This window comes from Amphiura filiformis, chromosome 17 (genome assembly GCF_039555335.1).
Source record: "Amphiura filiformis chromosome 17, Afil_fr2py, whole genome shotgun sequence".
Taxonomy (NCBI): Eukaryota; Metazoa; Echinodermata; class Ophiuroidea; order Amphilepidida; family Amphiuridae; genus Amphiura; species Amphiura filiformis.
In genome coordinates, this window is record NC_092644.1 from 38,237,186 (window position 1) to 38,251,148 (window position 13,963).

At 38.7% G+C, this 13,963-nt stretch overlaps 3 protein-coding genes across 3 annotated transcripts; 1 reads left to right on the plus strand and 2 right to left on the minus strand.

Annotated features, from left to right (window-relative positions):
* Positions 1-759: 759 nt before the first annotated feature.
* On the minus strand, positions 760-7,149 carry LOC140138427 (proton-coupled folate transporter-like). The gene is made up of 4 exons (XM_072160320.1): positions 7,064-7,149; positions 4,228-4,311; positions 2,477-2,636; positions 760-1,720 (listed from the first exon to the last, which is right to left on the minus strand). Exons 1-4 carry the CDS (start codon positions 7,107-7,109, stop codon positions 1,666-1,668), a joined length of 345 nt encoding a protein of 114 aa, XP_072016421.1. The 5' UTR covers positions 7,110-7,149; the 3' UTR covers positions 760-1,665.
* Positions 7,150-9,330: 2,181 nt separating this feature from the next.
* LOC140137197 (proton-coupled folate transporter-like) lies at positions 9,331-10,395 on the minus strand. The gene has a single exon (XM_072158848.1). The coding sequence runs from the start codon at positions 10,393-10,395 to the stop codon at positions 9,331-9,333; it is 1,065 nt and encodes a 354-aa protein (XP_072014949.1).
* Positions 10,396-12,522: 2,127 nt separating this feature from the next.
* On the plus strand, positions 12,523-13,263 carry LOC140137198 (melatonin receptor type 1A-A-like). The gene has a single exon (XM_072158849.1). It carries the CDS (start codon positions 12,523-12,525, stop codon positions 13,261-13,263), a length of 741 nt encoding a protein of 246 aa, XP_072014950.1.
* The last annotated feature ends 700 nt before the right edge of the window (positions 13,264-13,963 follow it).

The window sequence follows — 13,963 nt, forward strand, 5'->3', positions numbered from 1 at the left end:
CTACTTGAACATGTTGAATAAATTATGGTTTGTTATGAAACACGCATCTGAGTTACTAGGATACATGTAAACAAAAAATATATAGAGCTAAAATGACTTACTATACAATGGTTTAAAAGCACCCTTTTTTTTATTTTATTTTTTATTTCACATGATCCGTGCATATATCGCCTAGCTATAAATGAAAAAATATTTCTTTAGACCAATCAAACCAATATGGTGTAGTACGCCCTTAAGGGATTATAAATATGCCATCTAATTAAGCATGCGACTGGCTGGCCCGGTTCGCTATCTCTATGGACCGCTATATCTAAGGTTCGCTATCTATAAGGTTCGCTATCTCTAATTACAAAAAAGGCCCACTATACTTAAGGTTCGATATCACTAATTTGAAATAAGGTTCGATAAGGTTCGCTATCTCTAATTTTAAATAAGGTCCACTAACTCTAACTTAAAATAAGGTTCGCTATCTCTAATTTAAAATAAAGCCCGCTATCTCTAATTTAAGGCCCGCTATATGCCTATATAATCTAAATTAGAGATAGCGAACCTTATTAAAAATTAGAGATAGCAGGCCTTACTTTAGATTTGAGATAGCGAACCTTATTTAAAATTAGAGATAGTGGGCCTTAGAGATAGCGATCCTTAGAGATAGAGGGATGTTGCGGACTGGCTAAGTTATATAGTACTGAAACCCGACCCCGGTCCCGCCACTCCGTGTATCCGCGGAAACTCATGCTCGTCGGAAATGTCGCGAAATAATTTTCAAATGAAAAACGCGATTCGCAAAACGGGTACAGGGCGTTAGTCCGACACGCCGCTAGTCCGAATCTGAAATGCACTGCACCAGTCCGACACGCCGCTACTCTGAATCTAAAATACACTCAGCCAGTCCGACACGCGGCTAGTCCGAAAATGAAAACCACTGCGCTAGTCCGAAACCCACTGCGCTAACCACTCCTTCAGTCCAACACTGCGCTAGTCCGAATCTAAAAAACACTGCGCTAGTCAACGAAACTGAAAACGATTGCACTAGTCCGAATTTGAAGAACACTGCGCTAATCCAAATCTGAATTTGGGAAACACTGCGCTAGTCCGATATTCGGACTAGCGCAGTGTTTTCAGATTCGGACAAGCGCAGTGTATTTCGGATTCGGACTAGCGGCGTGTCGGACTGAAAAAGTATTTTCAGATTCGCGCAGTGTTTTTCAGATTCGGACTAGCGCTGTATGGTTTTCAGTTTCGGACTAGCGCTATGGTTTTCAGTTTCGGACTAGCGCAGTGTCGGACTGAAGAAGTGTTTTCCAGATTCGGACTAGCGCAGTGTATTTCGGATTCGGACTAGCGGCGTGTCGGACTGAAAAAGTATTTTCAGATTCGCGCAGTGTTTTTCACTTTCGGACTAGCGCTATGGTTTTCAGTTTCGGACTAGCGCAGTGTCGGACTGAAGAAGTGTTTTCCAGATTCGGACTAGCGCGGTGTATTTCGGATTCGGACTAGCGGCGTGTCGGACTGAAAAAGTATTTTCAGATTCGGACTAGAGACGTGTCGGACTAGCGGCGTGTCGGACTGAAAAAGTATTTTCAGATTCGGACTAGAGACGTGTCGGACTAGCAGCGTGTTGGACTGAGCGGTGAACCCATATTTGTCATGCTCAATAGACTCTCAATTGAGTTTGTTGTAAGAAGATCTCCTTGTTAAAAATCCGCAGTGTAGAATTCTGGAAAAATATTAGTAAAAGAACAAGACAACATGAATTTAATGCACGTCCATTGTTAATGTTAAAATTTATACAGATAAAAATAAAAAACCATAATTGCACAATATATAAATGAATACAAAATATTATCACAACAACATATTTTACAACAACTTTTTCACGCATTCCTACACCTCAATGGCAGCAATATTTGGGTCCCCGTCGGCTCCATCTCACCTAAAATGTAAAATGATGCGGCCTTGGAGGGGGTTATAAACTGCATTCTATCACCCGTGTTACACGTAGACAAAAGAATGATGACAGTTTACAATACAAAAGAACCTAACTTCGAATTTTCAGCGGCTTTACTGAATCCACCCAATTGGGCAGTCACAACACCAGTTTGGTGCTGCGGGGACCCAATCATGGCCGACCAAATCCTGACCATGACTTGGCTCGTTGGATTGCAATCATCACCTGTGTATGTCTGCAATCATAGATTGAATACAATACCGGTCTTTTCAAAGATACTGATCTTACAGGTGCGAGTGATCAGCATGATATGGTTCACTCTGGATAAAGTTCAATGCAAAGGTACCGCGAGAACGTACCAGTGCAGCGTGGTATATTCAAAAATTGTATGAACCTATTGCTATGGTAGTTAATCCGATTATTACAAAACTTAACCAGCGTATTGATGCAATTTGGAAGTTTATTTGAATACACTTACTACTCTTACAAATCGCATCAACTTACACGTTTGAATAAACTACTTACAATGCTAATATTTCTGCTATACCGCTACACCCAGCTGCCACAAAGAAAGGGATGCCAGGATTCCCGTGTACGACATTTATTGAATATAGGAGTTGAAATAGAAGAGGAGCCAAAAATAATGCTATACTATCAAGCGAAGCCAGGATTGAAAATGTTACACCTATTATCAGAGAACAAAAATTAAATAACATATTATAGGCTACCGCTTCTATTTGTGCATAGAGAAAGAGTCAGCCCATGCTATTATATTTAGATCAAGGGGGTACTACACCCATGTGGTAAATTTGTGACTATTTTTGCATTTTTTTCAAAAAATAATAACACACTGGTAACAAAAGTTATGTATATTATTGTGGCAAGGAATCCAATTACTATGTTACTGAAATTTCAGTGACTCAAGACAAGCGGTTCAGTATATATGATAGGAAACGAGGTACATCCTAGCGGTACCTTATTTCTTATCAGAAATTACAAACCGCTTGTCTTGGGTCACTGAAATTCCAGTATAGTAATTGGATTCCTTGCCCCTATAATATACAGAACTTTTGTTACCACTGTGTTATTAGTTTTTGAGAAAAATGCAAAAATAGACACAGATTTATCGAGGGGTGTAGTACCCCCTTAATAGCAAATTATAGTATAGAGGAAAATCTCAAATAATAGTGCTTGTATAAACTTGTTGAAGCATTTGTGAGTAAAAGTTGATCACCAAGGTATCTTTACTAATTTGGACCTGCTGAATCCAAAGAAGGCGGCGAGCAAGCGGTATTTTGAGTGTATGACCCCAGAAATGACCCCATTAGGGTTATACAGGGTCAAAAATTCAACATGCTCCGATTTCACTCATTAGCATTATCAAAAAACACGCACAAAAATTATATTAATTTTTTGTGATTCTTACAACCAGATGGATAATTTGATATACCAATAAGTGAAATTGGAGCATGTTTAATTTATGACCCTGTATAACCCTAAATCATTTCCGAGGTCATTTTGAGGTTCATAGACTCAAAATAACGCTTGCCTACCCGCGCACACCGACATCGCCTGGTTAATAATTACTTTGTACAGCAAATACACTATGACCCGGGATCGATACACGTGAATATGCTATGCACGATTTGATATTCAGACGATAAATCTGTCGCAAAATATGCAAATTGGCTACCTCATTTGCATATTTTTAATTTTTAAAAACGTTTTTAGCTGGAATAGAAGGCTGACGATAAATGAACTACCACTAAATGTTTCTGTCAGTGCTGTAGTGCAAAACTTCTCATGTAATTCCATCTTTAACATTACATTCAAATAATAATTACATTGTAATTGTACTTGTACATTACATTCAAATAATAATTACATTGTAACTGTACTTGTCGGAGTTTATTGTGCGAGTGTATCGATGTACCGCTCTTGATCGCGAGTTTTTGAGTCAACGCGTGCGATTTATCGTACTGGAACACGCACTGACGTCACTCTCTCGATGAAGCCAAATGAACTATAATAATTCCCATTGACAATATAGGCTACAACATATTGGGTACACCGCGTCAGTCCGAAACACCGTCAGTCCGAACCACCGTCAGTAAGAAGTTTTAGGATTGGGGTTAGGCTTCCTAACCCTACCTCTAACGCTAACCTTAAACCTAACAAATTCGGACTGACGGTGGTTCGGACTGATGGTGTTTCGGACTGACGGGGAGACCCCCAAAATATTGACTTGTAGCTTGATTTTTGCCTTTTCTTTTTACCTTGTTCTTTATCTGATACACACTTGGAAGCCATTGATCTTGCCATTGCTACTGAAAGTACACGAATACATCCTACAGCAGAGGCTGAAACATGACAAAATAAATAGGTTTTTCCACATATGAGATTCATAATAAGCTTATAATAACCCTAATTCTAACCCTAATCTGGAATCTTAACCCTAATCCGACATCTGAACCTAAACTTTGCAATAAGCCAGCCAGGATCACGCACTTTGTGAGCACCCTTTTGAGGTTGCGTTGCGTGAAATATATAGCACTTCAGTACTTAGTTTTACTGGCCTAAAAAAATAAAACAATGAAGAAGGAGGCGGCCTATATGCTTCACTCTAGCAGGGCGTAAGAGAATGAAAGCCCAAGAAATTTATTTAGATGACGTGTTTGGGGCTCAAGCAAACTGACATATGAAAATATTATATTGAGAGAGAAAAAAAATCAGGACTCAGCGGCGATTGAACCCCGGTCGCTGGATTACCGGTCCAGAGTCTTACCACTGCCATGTATGGTGGTGGAAGAATGATTCATGGATGTGTCGGGTGGAAGAAATTACCAGCATTAGAAGACTGACGAAGGTCTTCTTTGTCTTCTAATGTAGGGGCGGGTGGGGCTCAGAAGGCAGAAATGTCACGTGACTACCCCATAAGTTATTTGTTGACCTTCAATCACACCAATTGTTTTGTGTGCGCATTACGTGTTGAAATATCATTGCATTATTTCCTTTATGGAATAACCACGTGACTTTATTATTGCAATAATTCAGGGTCCTGCAATAATGAGTGAAATTGCCGAGCGCCACCAACGTCCATACAACCCAAGACGTCGGTAATCTATTATTTTCTTCCAAGCGCCACTTAATTCCGTGCACCGATCCCGTATATAACCACTTTGCTGATACCTTGCAGAAACTAATAAAAACATTTGGCGACTTAAAGATACCTGGGCATTGTGTGGACGAATGTTTCTTCGTCTGTTTTCAAACGGATTTCCATTATTGCGCCGTTGTATCAGTTGTATGGCCTATTGTAAGTACTGAAATACGTGCATGATGTCACCACAGGTGACACCTTACCCGGGGGGGGGCACTAAACACAAATGACCATACGGGTATGTTCCCCCAGAAAGACCCCCCTTTTTGGATTTCGCAGCTCCTTTTAAAGACCCCTATATATTTGACCAAAATAGAGTTCCGAAGGCTTATATTTCTGGGTTTCAAGGCGATTTGCAACCAAATTTTGACTGTTCGCTGCCAAAAGCCCCCATTTTTCTTGTTCGCAGCCCGGTTCGCAGCTCCAAGCGACCCCCTTTTACCGGTAAGCCGTCAGCTCCCAAAGACCCACCACCTCAAAATTCCGGGGGAACATACCCACCAAATTTTTTTGATATGCCCCCCCTGGCACCTTCCATCTCATTGATTATCCCGATGTTACTTTTTATCATTATATTAATGAATAGATTCTTGTCAAAAATACTCAACTTATTAAATTGGCTAGGATGTTATATCCGAGGGGGGACATAACAGAATCTGGCCAAAATGATATGAACAATCTTGGTCAAACACGACGATTTGGAGATCGGGTCAATTAGTAGTTATTTGTTCAACTAAACAGGAAACTAACCTATTTTGATAGGATTGTCATAGCCAAAGTGATAAACCTAATTACAATGAACCTCACCCAAACGATTAATTACGAGTAAAAATAAATGAGCAGGGATTCTATATATAGGTGTTTTTCAGTTAATTTAACACATTTTTCGTTATATCAATGTTAAGGGATCTGGAATGAGCGTTTTGAGCGTTTCGACAGTATTTTTTGTGGGACATGAGAGCACATCAGACATATCGAATTGCATTCTGAATGCGAAGAATGTCTTTCTGATATCAAATAATTTTAATTTTTTGAAATTCACAATATAGGCCTGATACAAATTTTATGACAAATTATTAAAATTTGATATTTTTGATATATAACAATCCTCGAAGTAAATTTTATAAATCTAATGATATATTTTTAAAGTGTATGTAGCTGAGAGGAAAGCCGACGATCAATTGAAAATTGTGACCTTTTATATTGAAGATATGGATTTTTCCCCAAAAAGACCTATTTTTGTGTGTGTTTTGGGAAAAAAATCCATATCTTCAATACGAAAGGTCAAAATTTTCAATTGATTATCGGCTTTTCATCCCACCTACATACACTTTAAGTATCAATAATCAGATTTATAAAGTTTACTTCGAGTATTGTTAAATATTAAAAATATCAATTTTTAATCATTTGCTATGTATAAAATATGTATTACATTGCGAATTTCAAAAAATCAAAGTTATTTGATATCAGAAGGACATTCTTCGTATTCAGAATGCAATTCGATATGTCTGATGTGCTCTTATGTCCCACAATAAATACTGTCCAAACGTTCATACCCCATCCCTTAAGTTTGAATTCGTCCATAAAATTTGGAAGTGTCTATTTGTAAACTTAAATTTCGTCTTTGGTCAAATAAATTTATATTTTGATCAAACAGATTCATAATGTTCATATAGAGCGCATATATGTTCGTCCTAGAGCGCATCGAAATCGTCTCACCTGTTGCATTGCCAGTACGTGCATAAATATAATTAGTCCTTGTTCATTAATTTTCATGCTTTGATCAAAACAATTCGTCCTTCACAATAATAATGCATTGTAGATCATCATGTTTTGGATTGCAGGTTACATTGCTTGATGAATAACAATTAACTGGTATTGATCCCTCCATAGTATGTTTGCTAAATACGCATTGTTTGATGGATAGTACAATAGTACAAATTACTACTTACATAAAAATATGAAGATGGTTTCCTGTGCGAGTGCAAGAACGATCATAGATGCTATAGAACTAAATAATGAAATATGAAGTATCCAAATGTCTGCAAGACATATGCCTAACAACTTGGAGCCGACAACGTTACCTAAAAAGAAACAAAAATCTACAATACAGCTTAAACTACGTCAGAGGAGAACAATTGAAGATGACAATCAGAAAAACAATTCTGGGAACAATAAGCTATTCCATTTGTAAGATTTTGGAATTTCAACCAAATTAAAAATTTCTAACCATTCCAGATCCATCAGTTTTCAGCATTACATTCCCTGAGTGCGATATTTGTGTGATATTAAATAAATTGTCACTAAATATAAAGAAAATGAACTATATTATATTTAAAAATAAACATAACAATAAACCTGATATTTCTTATGATATTAAAATAAATCCCCATAAATAATGGCCATTATTAAAAAACGGGAGATTGTATTACAAATCTGTAAAATGCGTTGGAAATATTGACGCCGCAGCGTACATTTAAGGGGTACTACACCCCTGTCCAATTTTGTACCTATTTTGCATTTTTCTCAAAAATTATAGCACATTGGTGACAAGTAAGATATGTATATTATAGGGCAAGGGCTACAACTACTGTACTGAAAATTCAGCAACTCAAAGTAAGTAGTTATTGATTTATTGATCAAATATTGGTTTTCCCTCATTTTTGACTGTAACTCCACAACTGTTGTCTGTGCTGAAATAAAATTTCCAATGCAGTAGTTGTAGTCCTTGCCCCTATAATATACATATCTTACTTGTCCCCAATGTGCTATAATATTTGAGAAAAATGCAAAAATGGGCACAAAATTGGGCAGGGGTGTAGTACCCCCTTAAATCAATGTAACCCAAGATTTGAAAGTTGCAGTAAATTCTATCACAGATATTGGAACACAATATCTGTGATTCTATTGATGTGTATTCAGTATTCGCTGTCGTAGTGCACGTTACAATATGACCGTTGCTAGGCCAACTGGATCACGCTTTCTTTCTTACGAACCACTGATCGAAATGATCACAACACAAAGCCTATGGCATATCAAAATTTGGAACAGGTGTACGAGCCCAGGTTTGGAGCAGTAACCAATGGTTACTAACGTGCACTACGACAGCGAATAATGGAAGAAAATCTGTGTAATGTTTTCTGAGCGTTTTGTATTGTTGTAAGTGCAACTTTCAAACGTGGACCCCACTACATTAAATTGACCGGTGTTTTATTGTTTTCTGGGCTATCGTGTCAAAATGCGCAGAAATAAATTCTGCTTCCAACGAATTTTACAGATTTGCAAAACAATAGCCCGTTTTTGAATAATGGCCATTATTTAAGGGGGGTTAGTTACTTTTGTTTTTGAGATGTTTAGATAGCACATAATCTGGTGACTTGGAGGTGGGGGTGGTCTCAACATGGTTACGGTTCGCTATCTCTAAGGTTCGTTATCACTAATTACGAAAAAGGTCCGCTATACCTAAGGTTCGATATCACTAATTTTGTAAAAGGTTCGGTATTTCTAAGGTTCGATATCACTAATTTTAAATAAGGTTCGCTATCTCTAATTTTAAATAAGGTTCGCTATCTTTAATTTTAAATAAGGTTCGCTATCTCTAATTTCAAATAAGGTTCGCTATAGCGGTCCTTATTTAAAATTAGAGATAGCGGACCTTATTTGAAATTAGAGATAGCGGACCTTATTTAAAATTAGAGATAGTGGACCTTATTTAAGATTAGTGATAACGAACCTTAGGTATAACGAACCTTAATCGAAATTAGTGATAACGAACCTTAGAGATAGCGAACCTTAATTAATTAGGGATAGCGAACCTTAAACAAAATTAGTGATAGCGAACCTTAGGTATAGCGGACCTTTATTGGAATTAGTGATAACGAACCTCAGAGATAGTGAACCTTCAATAAATTAGTGATAGCGGACCTTATTCAAAATTAGTGATAGCGAACCTTATTTTAAATTAGTGATAGCGAACCTTATTTAAAATTAGTGATATCGAACCTTAGAACTAGCGAACCTTATTCTAAATTAGTGATATCGAACCTTAGAAGTAGCGGACCCTTTTTTAGGTATAGCGAACCTTTTTCTCTATTAGAGATAGCGGGATTCTGATCTCCATAGACTTTACACGTTAGTGATAGCGAACCTTAGAGATAGCGAACCTTAGAGATAGCGAACCTTAGAGATAGCGGACCTTAGAGATAGCGGGATGTCACCCTCAACATAGTAATCTAAGTGTATACTTACTAAAGGAAAACAACACAAGCGAGATTGCCATATAGATCCCAACTAGGACTGACGACCAACAGAATGGCTGTCCTATAGCGTATAAAGTTATTATAGAAGTATAGCCATAAATAACGAATATGATTGGGAAAAAGATGGCATTTATAAGTAACAATCGCCACCGGCGGTTGTCCACATTATACGCGAATAAGTCAGTAATGCCGTGGAAAAGTTTTACCATCCGAGAACTTAATCTTCCACCTTCGTGTTTAGACTGGATGCTTTCATAAAGTAATCCTGGAATACCCATATAAGCTATTGCCGTGAGTTGAGAAGCTAGTAACAGATAAAAAGGGGGTACGAATCCGCTTGCTTGGATTAGGTAGCCAATGGCAAGTTGCGCGAATCCAATTGGTATTACGATAGACGTTTCAACGACAACCACACGAAAAGTCCGTTGTACCATGGTGGTAATATCCGCAATGTATGCGAGGGATATGGATACCAGCAGTGGAGATCCACCAGTGAGTCCATACGCAAATTCTCCCGCAAACAGAACTGGCATTGGTAGATGAACAGCTATAACAATTAAATATACCGTACTTTGTATTAGCATACCGATGAGAGGTAACACCAGGGCCTTCTTTCTTCCTGCGTAGTCGCTCCATTTGCCGATAAGAATAGCAGTGAATATCAGAGGTAGAAAACCACAGATGCTTAAGTACAGAGACCAATTTGCCGCATCTGCTTGGATGTCTTGCTCCGTGATGTAATCGGGATCACTTGTATTGGCAATCACACATGATGAATTGGTTGGATATGTATAATTATACACATCCTTTGCAATGCGACTTTGAAGGTATTCAGATCTTATTGTGGAAAAGGTACCATTTCCGATGAAAGCCAGGAAGATAACAGGTTCCACCGTGATCCATCTGGATTTAGCTTTGTTAAAGGAGGAATTCACAGAGTTGTTGTTAGGAAATAACGGTTGTTCGTTCTCGGCTTCATCGAAGGGTCGTGTTTCTCCGTCTTCCAATTTGTTGTTTACGGACATGATAGATGTGTCCAGTATCTGAAATGTAAAATTACATGATTGAGGTTGATCTTTACTTAGTGCTTCGTGATCTATCAAATCAACTTATTGTCGTATTTTGCAAGACTGTATGGTTTCACATAATGGCTAGACGATACCACCCAAGATGCTGGACGGCTTCTTTGAAAGTTACACTAATCTGAAAATATAGCAATATAGCATGGAAATGCCAAAAACTCGTTAATGCAATAAACGCATGCATTAGCGCTCTTTTCACTCAAATGTGTTAGTAGATCGATGGGGATTTTTGGCACAATTCCTTTGATGTAGATAAAGTAGTTTATGAACACCTTTGAATATGAAAATTGGTTTTCCGAAATTAGACCCTCTCCCTGTGCAAAGCTAAAAGGGGGAAACAAGATAATCGTATTTTCGCGCGCAAGGGCAGTGGTATTATATAAATGAGATGTTAGCATTCCATTGGAATTAAAGCCGACATGATATCGGCTATTTTGATCATAACATCGCTTTAACTAGAGGAGTGTAGCTGAGTGTATAGATTTCCCGAGGTACCCAATTCAGCCTTTGGCTGCGATGTATTTGTTAATAAAACCTAAACCCAAACAATATAAACGCCACTTTGACAACGGTTAAACGGTCGCGTTTTTCGACAAAGCACGGCATAAAACTGTTTTATCGATAAAACAATATTTAGATCCGTATCTTACTGCATTTGAGGAATCCCTGAGATTTATATCGCAGGAGGTGGAAATCTGCCCGTCGTGGTCTGCACTTCAATAAACTTGTACAACATTTCTTCAATCAAGAACAGTATGATGAGCTGTGCCAAAGATCAAATAGCAAGGCAAAACAACAGGATTTTCGACAATTAGTATTGTCATGTATGTTGACCCGTGACAGCACCAGAGGAACACAGTGTTATTTTGCGATGTATTGATAAAGCAATTTTTGATAAAGGAGTCAAAGTCTAGATTTAGAAAATCACATGATCACAGTTTGACAAGTTTATTGTCAATATCAAATTCTTGATAAAGGTATTACATAAACGATATATGAACGGAGCAAGGTAGAAAATCAGACAACAGCACATAATAAACAGACGTCAAACACCCACGTACACAATTACATGCAACACGCAGGCGCAGGTCCACGGTTTTGAAGGGGGAAATATTTCTGGTTCGCCTCGCTTGCCACAATCGATGGACCCATAATTTGTTAGACCTTGTTTTAGGAAGTGCAAAATTTTAGGACATTCCTCGGGACCACTGGATCCGCGATTGCACCCCACACCCCTACACCGCACACACACCCCACCCCTATCGCCTCTATACAACCGTGGTCGTCTGAATCCGAACTCAATTGACATACCGAGGACATTGAACGCCATTATTTTTGTGTGTATGGAATTTAACCTAGCAACTGTGGACGTTATATCTCGCATAAACGATAGATATTAGACATGCATTTGCGGTTTGCAGACCTCCAGAAACCGGGGACGGTCCCCAGTTGCAGAGTGGTCCATGGTTTAAATGTGAAGGGCGAGTGTGGGTCCTCGTTTGCTGGCAAACACCTACGCACCATCCACCACCCATCTAAACAAGCAAACAATCCGCACCGTAAACACCGATTGTGTACATTATATACACCCATATAACCACCCACCTCCCAAAAATCCCATATCACCGACAAACGCCACCGACAGTACACAAAAGTTATAATGTAGTTTTAACAATTTCAAGGAATTTTATTCGCCATATAGAAAATTGTCTTCAAACCAGGAAAGAAATTTTTCTCACCTTTCCCGATACCGGGGATACCCACTGCATATACACAAAAATAATTCCCCATTATGTCTATGGTATATCTTTTATAAGGTAGGTCGGTACATTGATTTTGCTTCAGAATATCCTGTTTCTAAAACACAAACAAATATCATTCGCATTGCTTAATTGAAAGTTAGTTACCCCCCATAGCCAATGGCGCTACAGCATATTAATTGACGTACTTTTGGATTAAACCACTTTCCGTTGTTGCCATGGTAACATATGGTATATATGATGCTACACTCGTCTAAGATACTCATTATGAAAAGCGTTGATTGCAAGCAAGGCGTTACCGCGTTTCAACATGAGTCGTTTTAATGCAACAGGCAGTTACTTCAACGATACAGAAATACACCCGGAGCAAACGTATCTGCAATTATACCTGGCTTACAACGTACTTTTTCTAATTGGAGGCTTCTGCGGTAATATCTTAATTCTAAGCGCCGTGAAAGTAAACGAGAAACTTCACAATTTTGGCAGCGTCTTTATCTGCAGTCTTATAGTTGCAGACCTATGTGTTCTTGTTTTAGCAGACGGTTTTACTTTGACGGGTATCGTGACAAGTGGCGAGACTTTTTTGGAGCGCCCCTCTCTCTGCACCTGGACATCGTACTTTTGCCTTGCAGCTTGTTTCTGTGCATTCTGGAGCATTGCTGCTGCAAGTGCCCATACGTACCTTCACGTGTGTCATCGGTTCTTCTACGTTAAGCATATTAAAGCCGGTAAGATTGCCACAGCAGTGGCATGTATCTGGATTGGATGCGGACTGCTTCTTTTGCCGTCAGTCTTCGGCTGGGGACATCATGCGTACGATCCACTCCTCATGTACTGCGTCTTTCAGTACACATTCTTCGCTCCGTACACCATATTTCTCGTTATATTCGGCACAATTATGCCACTATCCCTGACAACCGCTGCTTATGCAGGAATCGCTCATACGGTGATACAATCTCGCAAAAAATGGCAACGCCAGACTGGTCTTGACGGTAATGCCAAACTCGCGAAATTGACCAAGCCAGGAATGAGTCCGTTGAAGTACGCTTGATGCGTTCTCTGCTTACGATTGCAGTATACATAGGTATTACGTGGATCTATTTGATGGTGATATGGATCTTTGGTGGATCGACTACCCCGAGTAACACAGAAACGGTCGTCGCTATGCTGTTGGCTCACTCTCACTGTGGCATGAACGCCGTTCTGTACATTACCACCAACAAAACGGTTCGAGAAGGTGTTAAGAACATTTTTAAAACGAAAGAAGGCTCACCAGTTACTAAGCAAAATAATATCTAAGCAGTGAATACAGAGCTAGAGTCAGCTAAAATGCTTATCAAGATGGGCAACGGGACATGATTCCCCGACATGATTCAGAAGATATTGAATACATTTGGGCTATTTGAACATTATTGAATGATCAAGTCAACCTGCATGAACTTTGTAATACTAGAAAACCTGTTGAACAAAACAAATTGGTATCAACATAACTTTCATTCATGTAATTTATTGAATCGGACAGTAAAAACTGAACAGGAATGGCTCCTACACTGATAAAATCATTGCAACGCCAGATTGGTATTGACGGTAATGCCAAATTCATCAGTAAAGAACAATCCTGTCATGAATCCCATGTAACAATTCGGAAGAAATTTAAAATATTATTCGAACTTCACTGATCTGGTGTCACCGCATGAACTCTGAAGAATATAATAAGACTTTATTTAAATAGTAAACATAGTAATGTTATA

Excerpts from the sequence above, each read along its gene's own strand:
- LOC140137198 (XM_072158849.1), top strand. The coding sequence starts at position 12,523 with ATGAGTCGTTTTAATGCAACAGGCAGTTACTTCAACGATACAGAAATA.
- LOC140138427 (XM_072160320.1), bottom strand. The coding sequence starts at position 7,109 with ATGATCGTTCTTGCACTCGCACAGGAAACCATCTTCATATTTTTAT. Across the intron at positions 4,312-7,063 it reads AACCATCTTCATATTTTTAT|CCTCTGCTGTAGGATGTATT; the intron begins GTAAGTAGTAAT and ends GTCATGTTTCAG. Across the intron at positions 2,637-4,227 it reads TGTATCAGATAAAGAACAAG|GTGTAACATTTTCAATCCTG; the intron begins GTAAAAAGAAAA and ends CTCTGATAATAG.
- LOC140137197 (XM_072158848.1), bottom strand. The coding sequence starts at position 10,395 with ATGTCCGTAAACAACAAATTGGAAGACGGAGAAACACGACCCTTCGAT.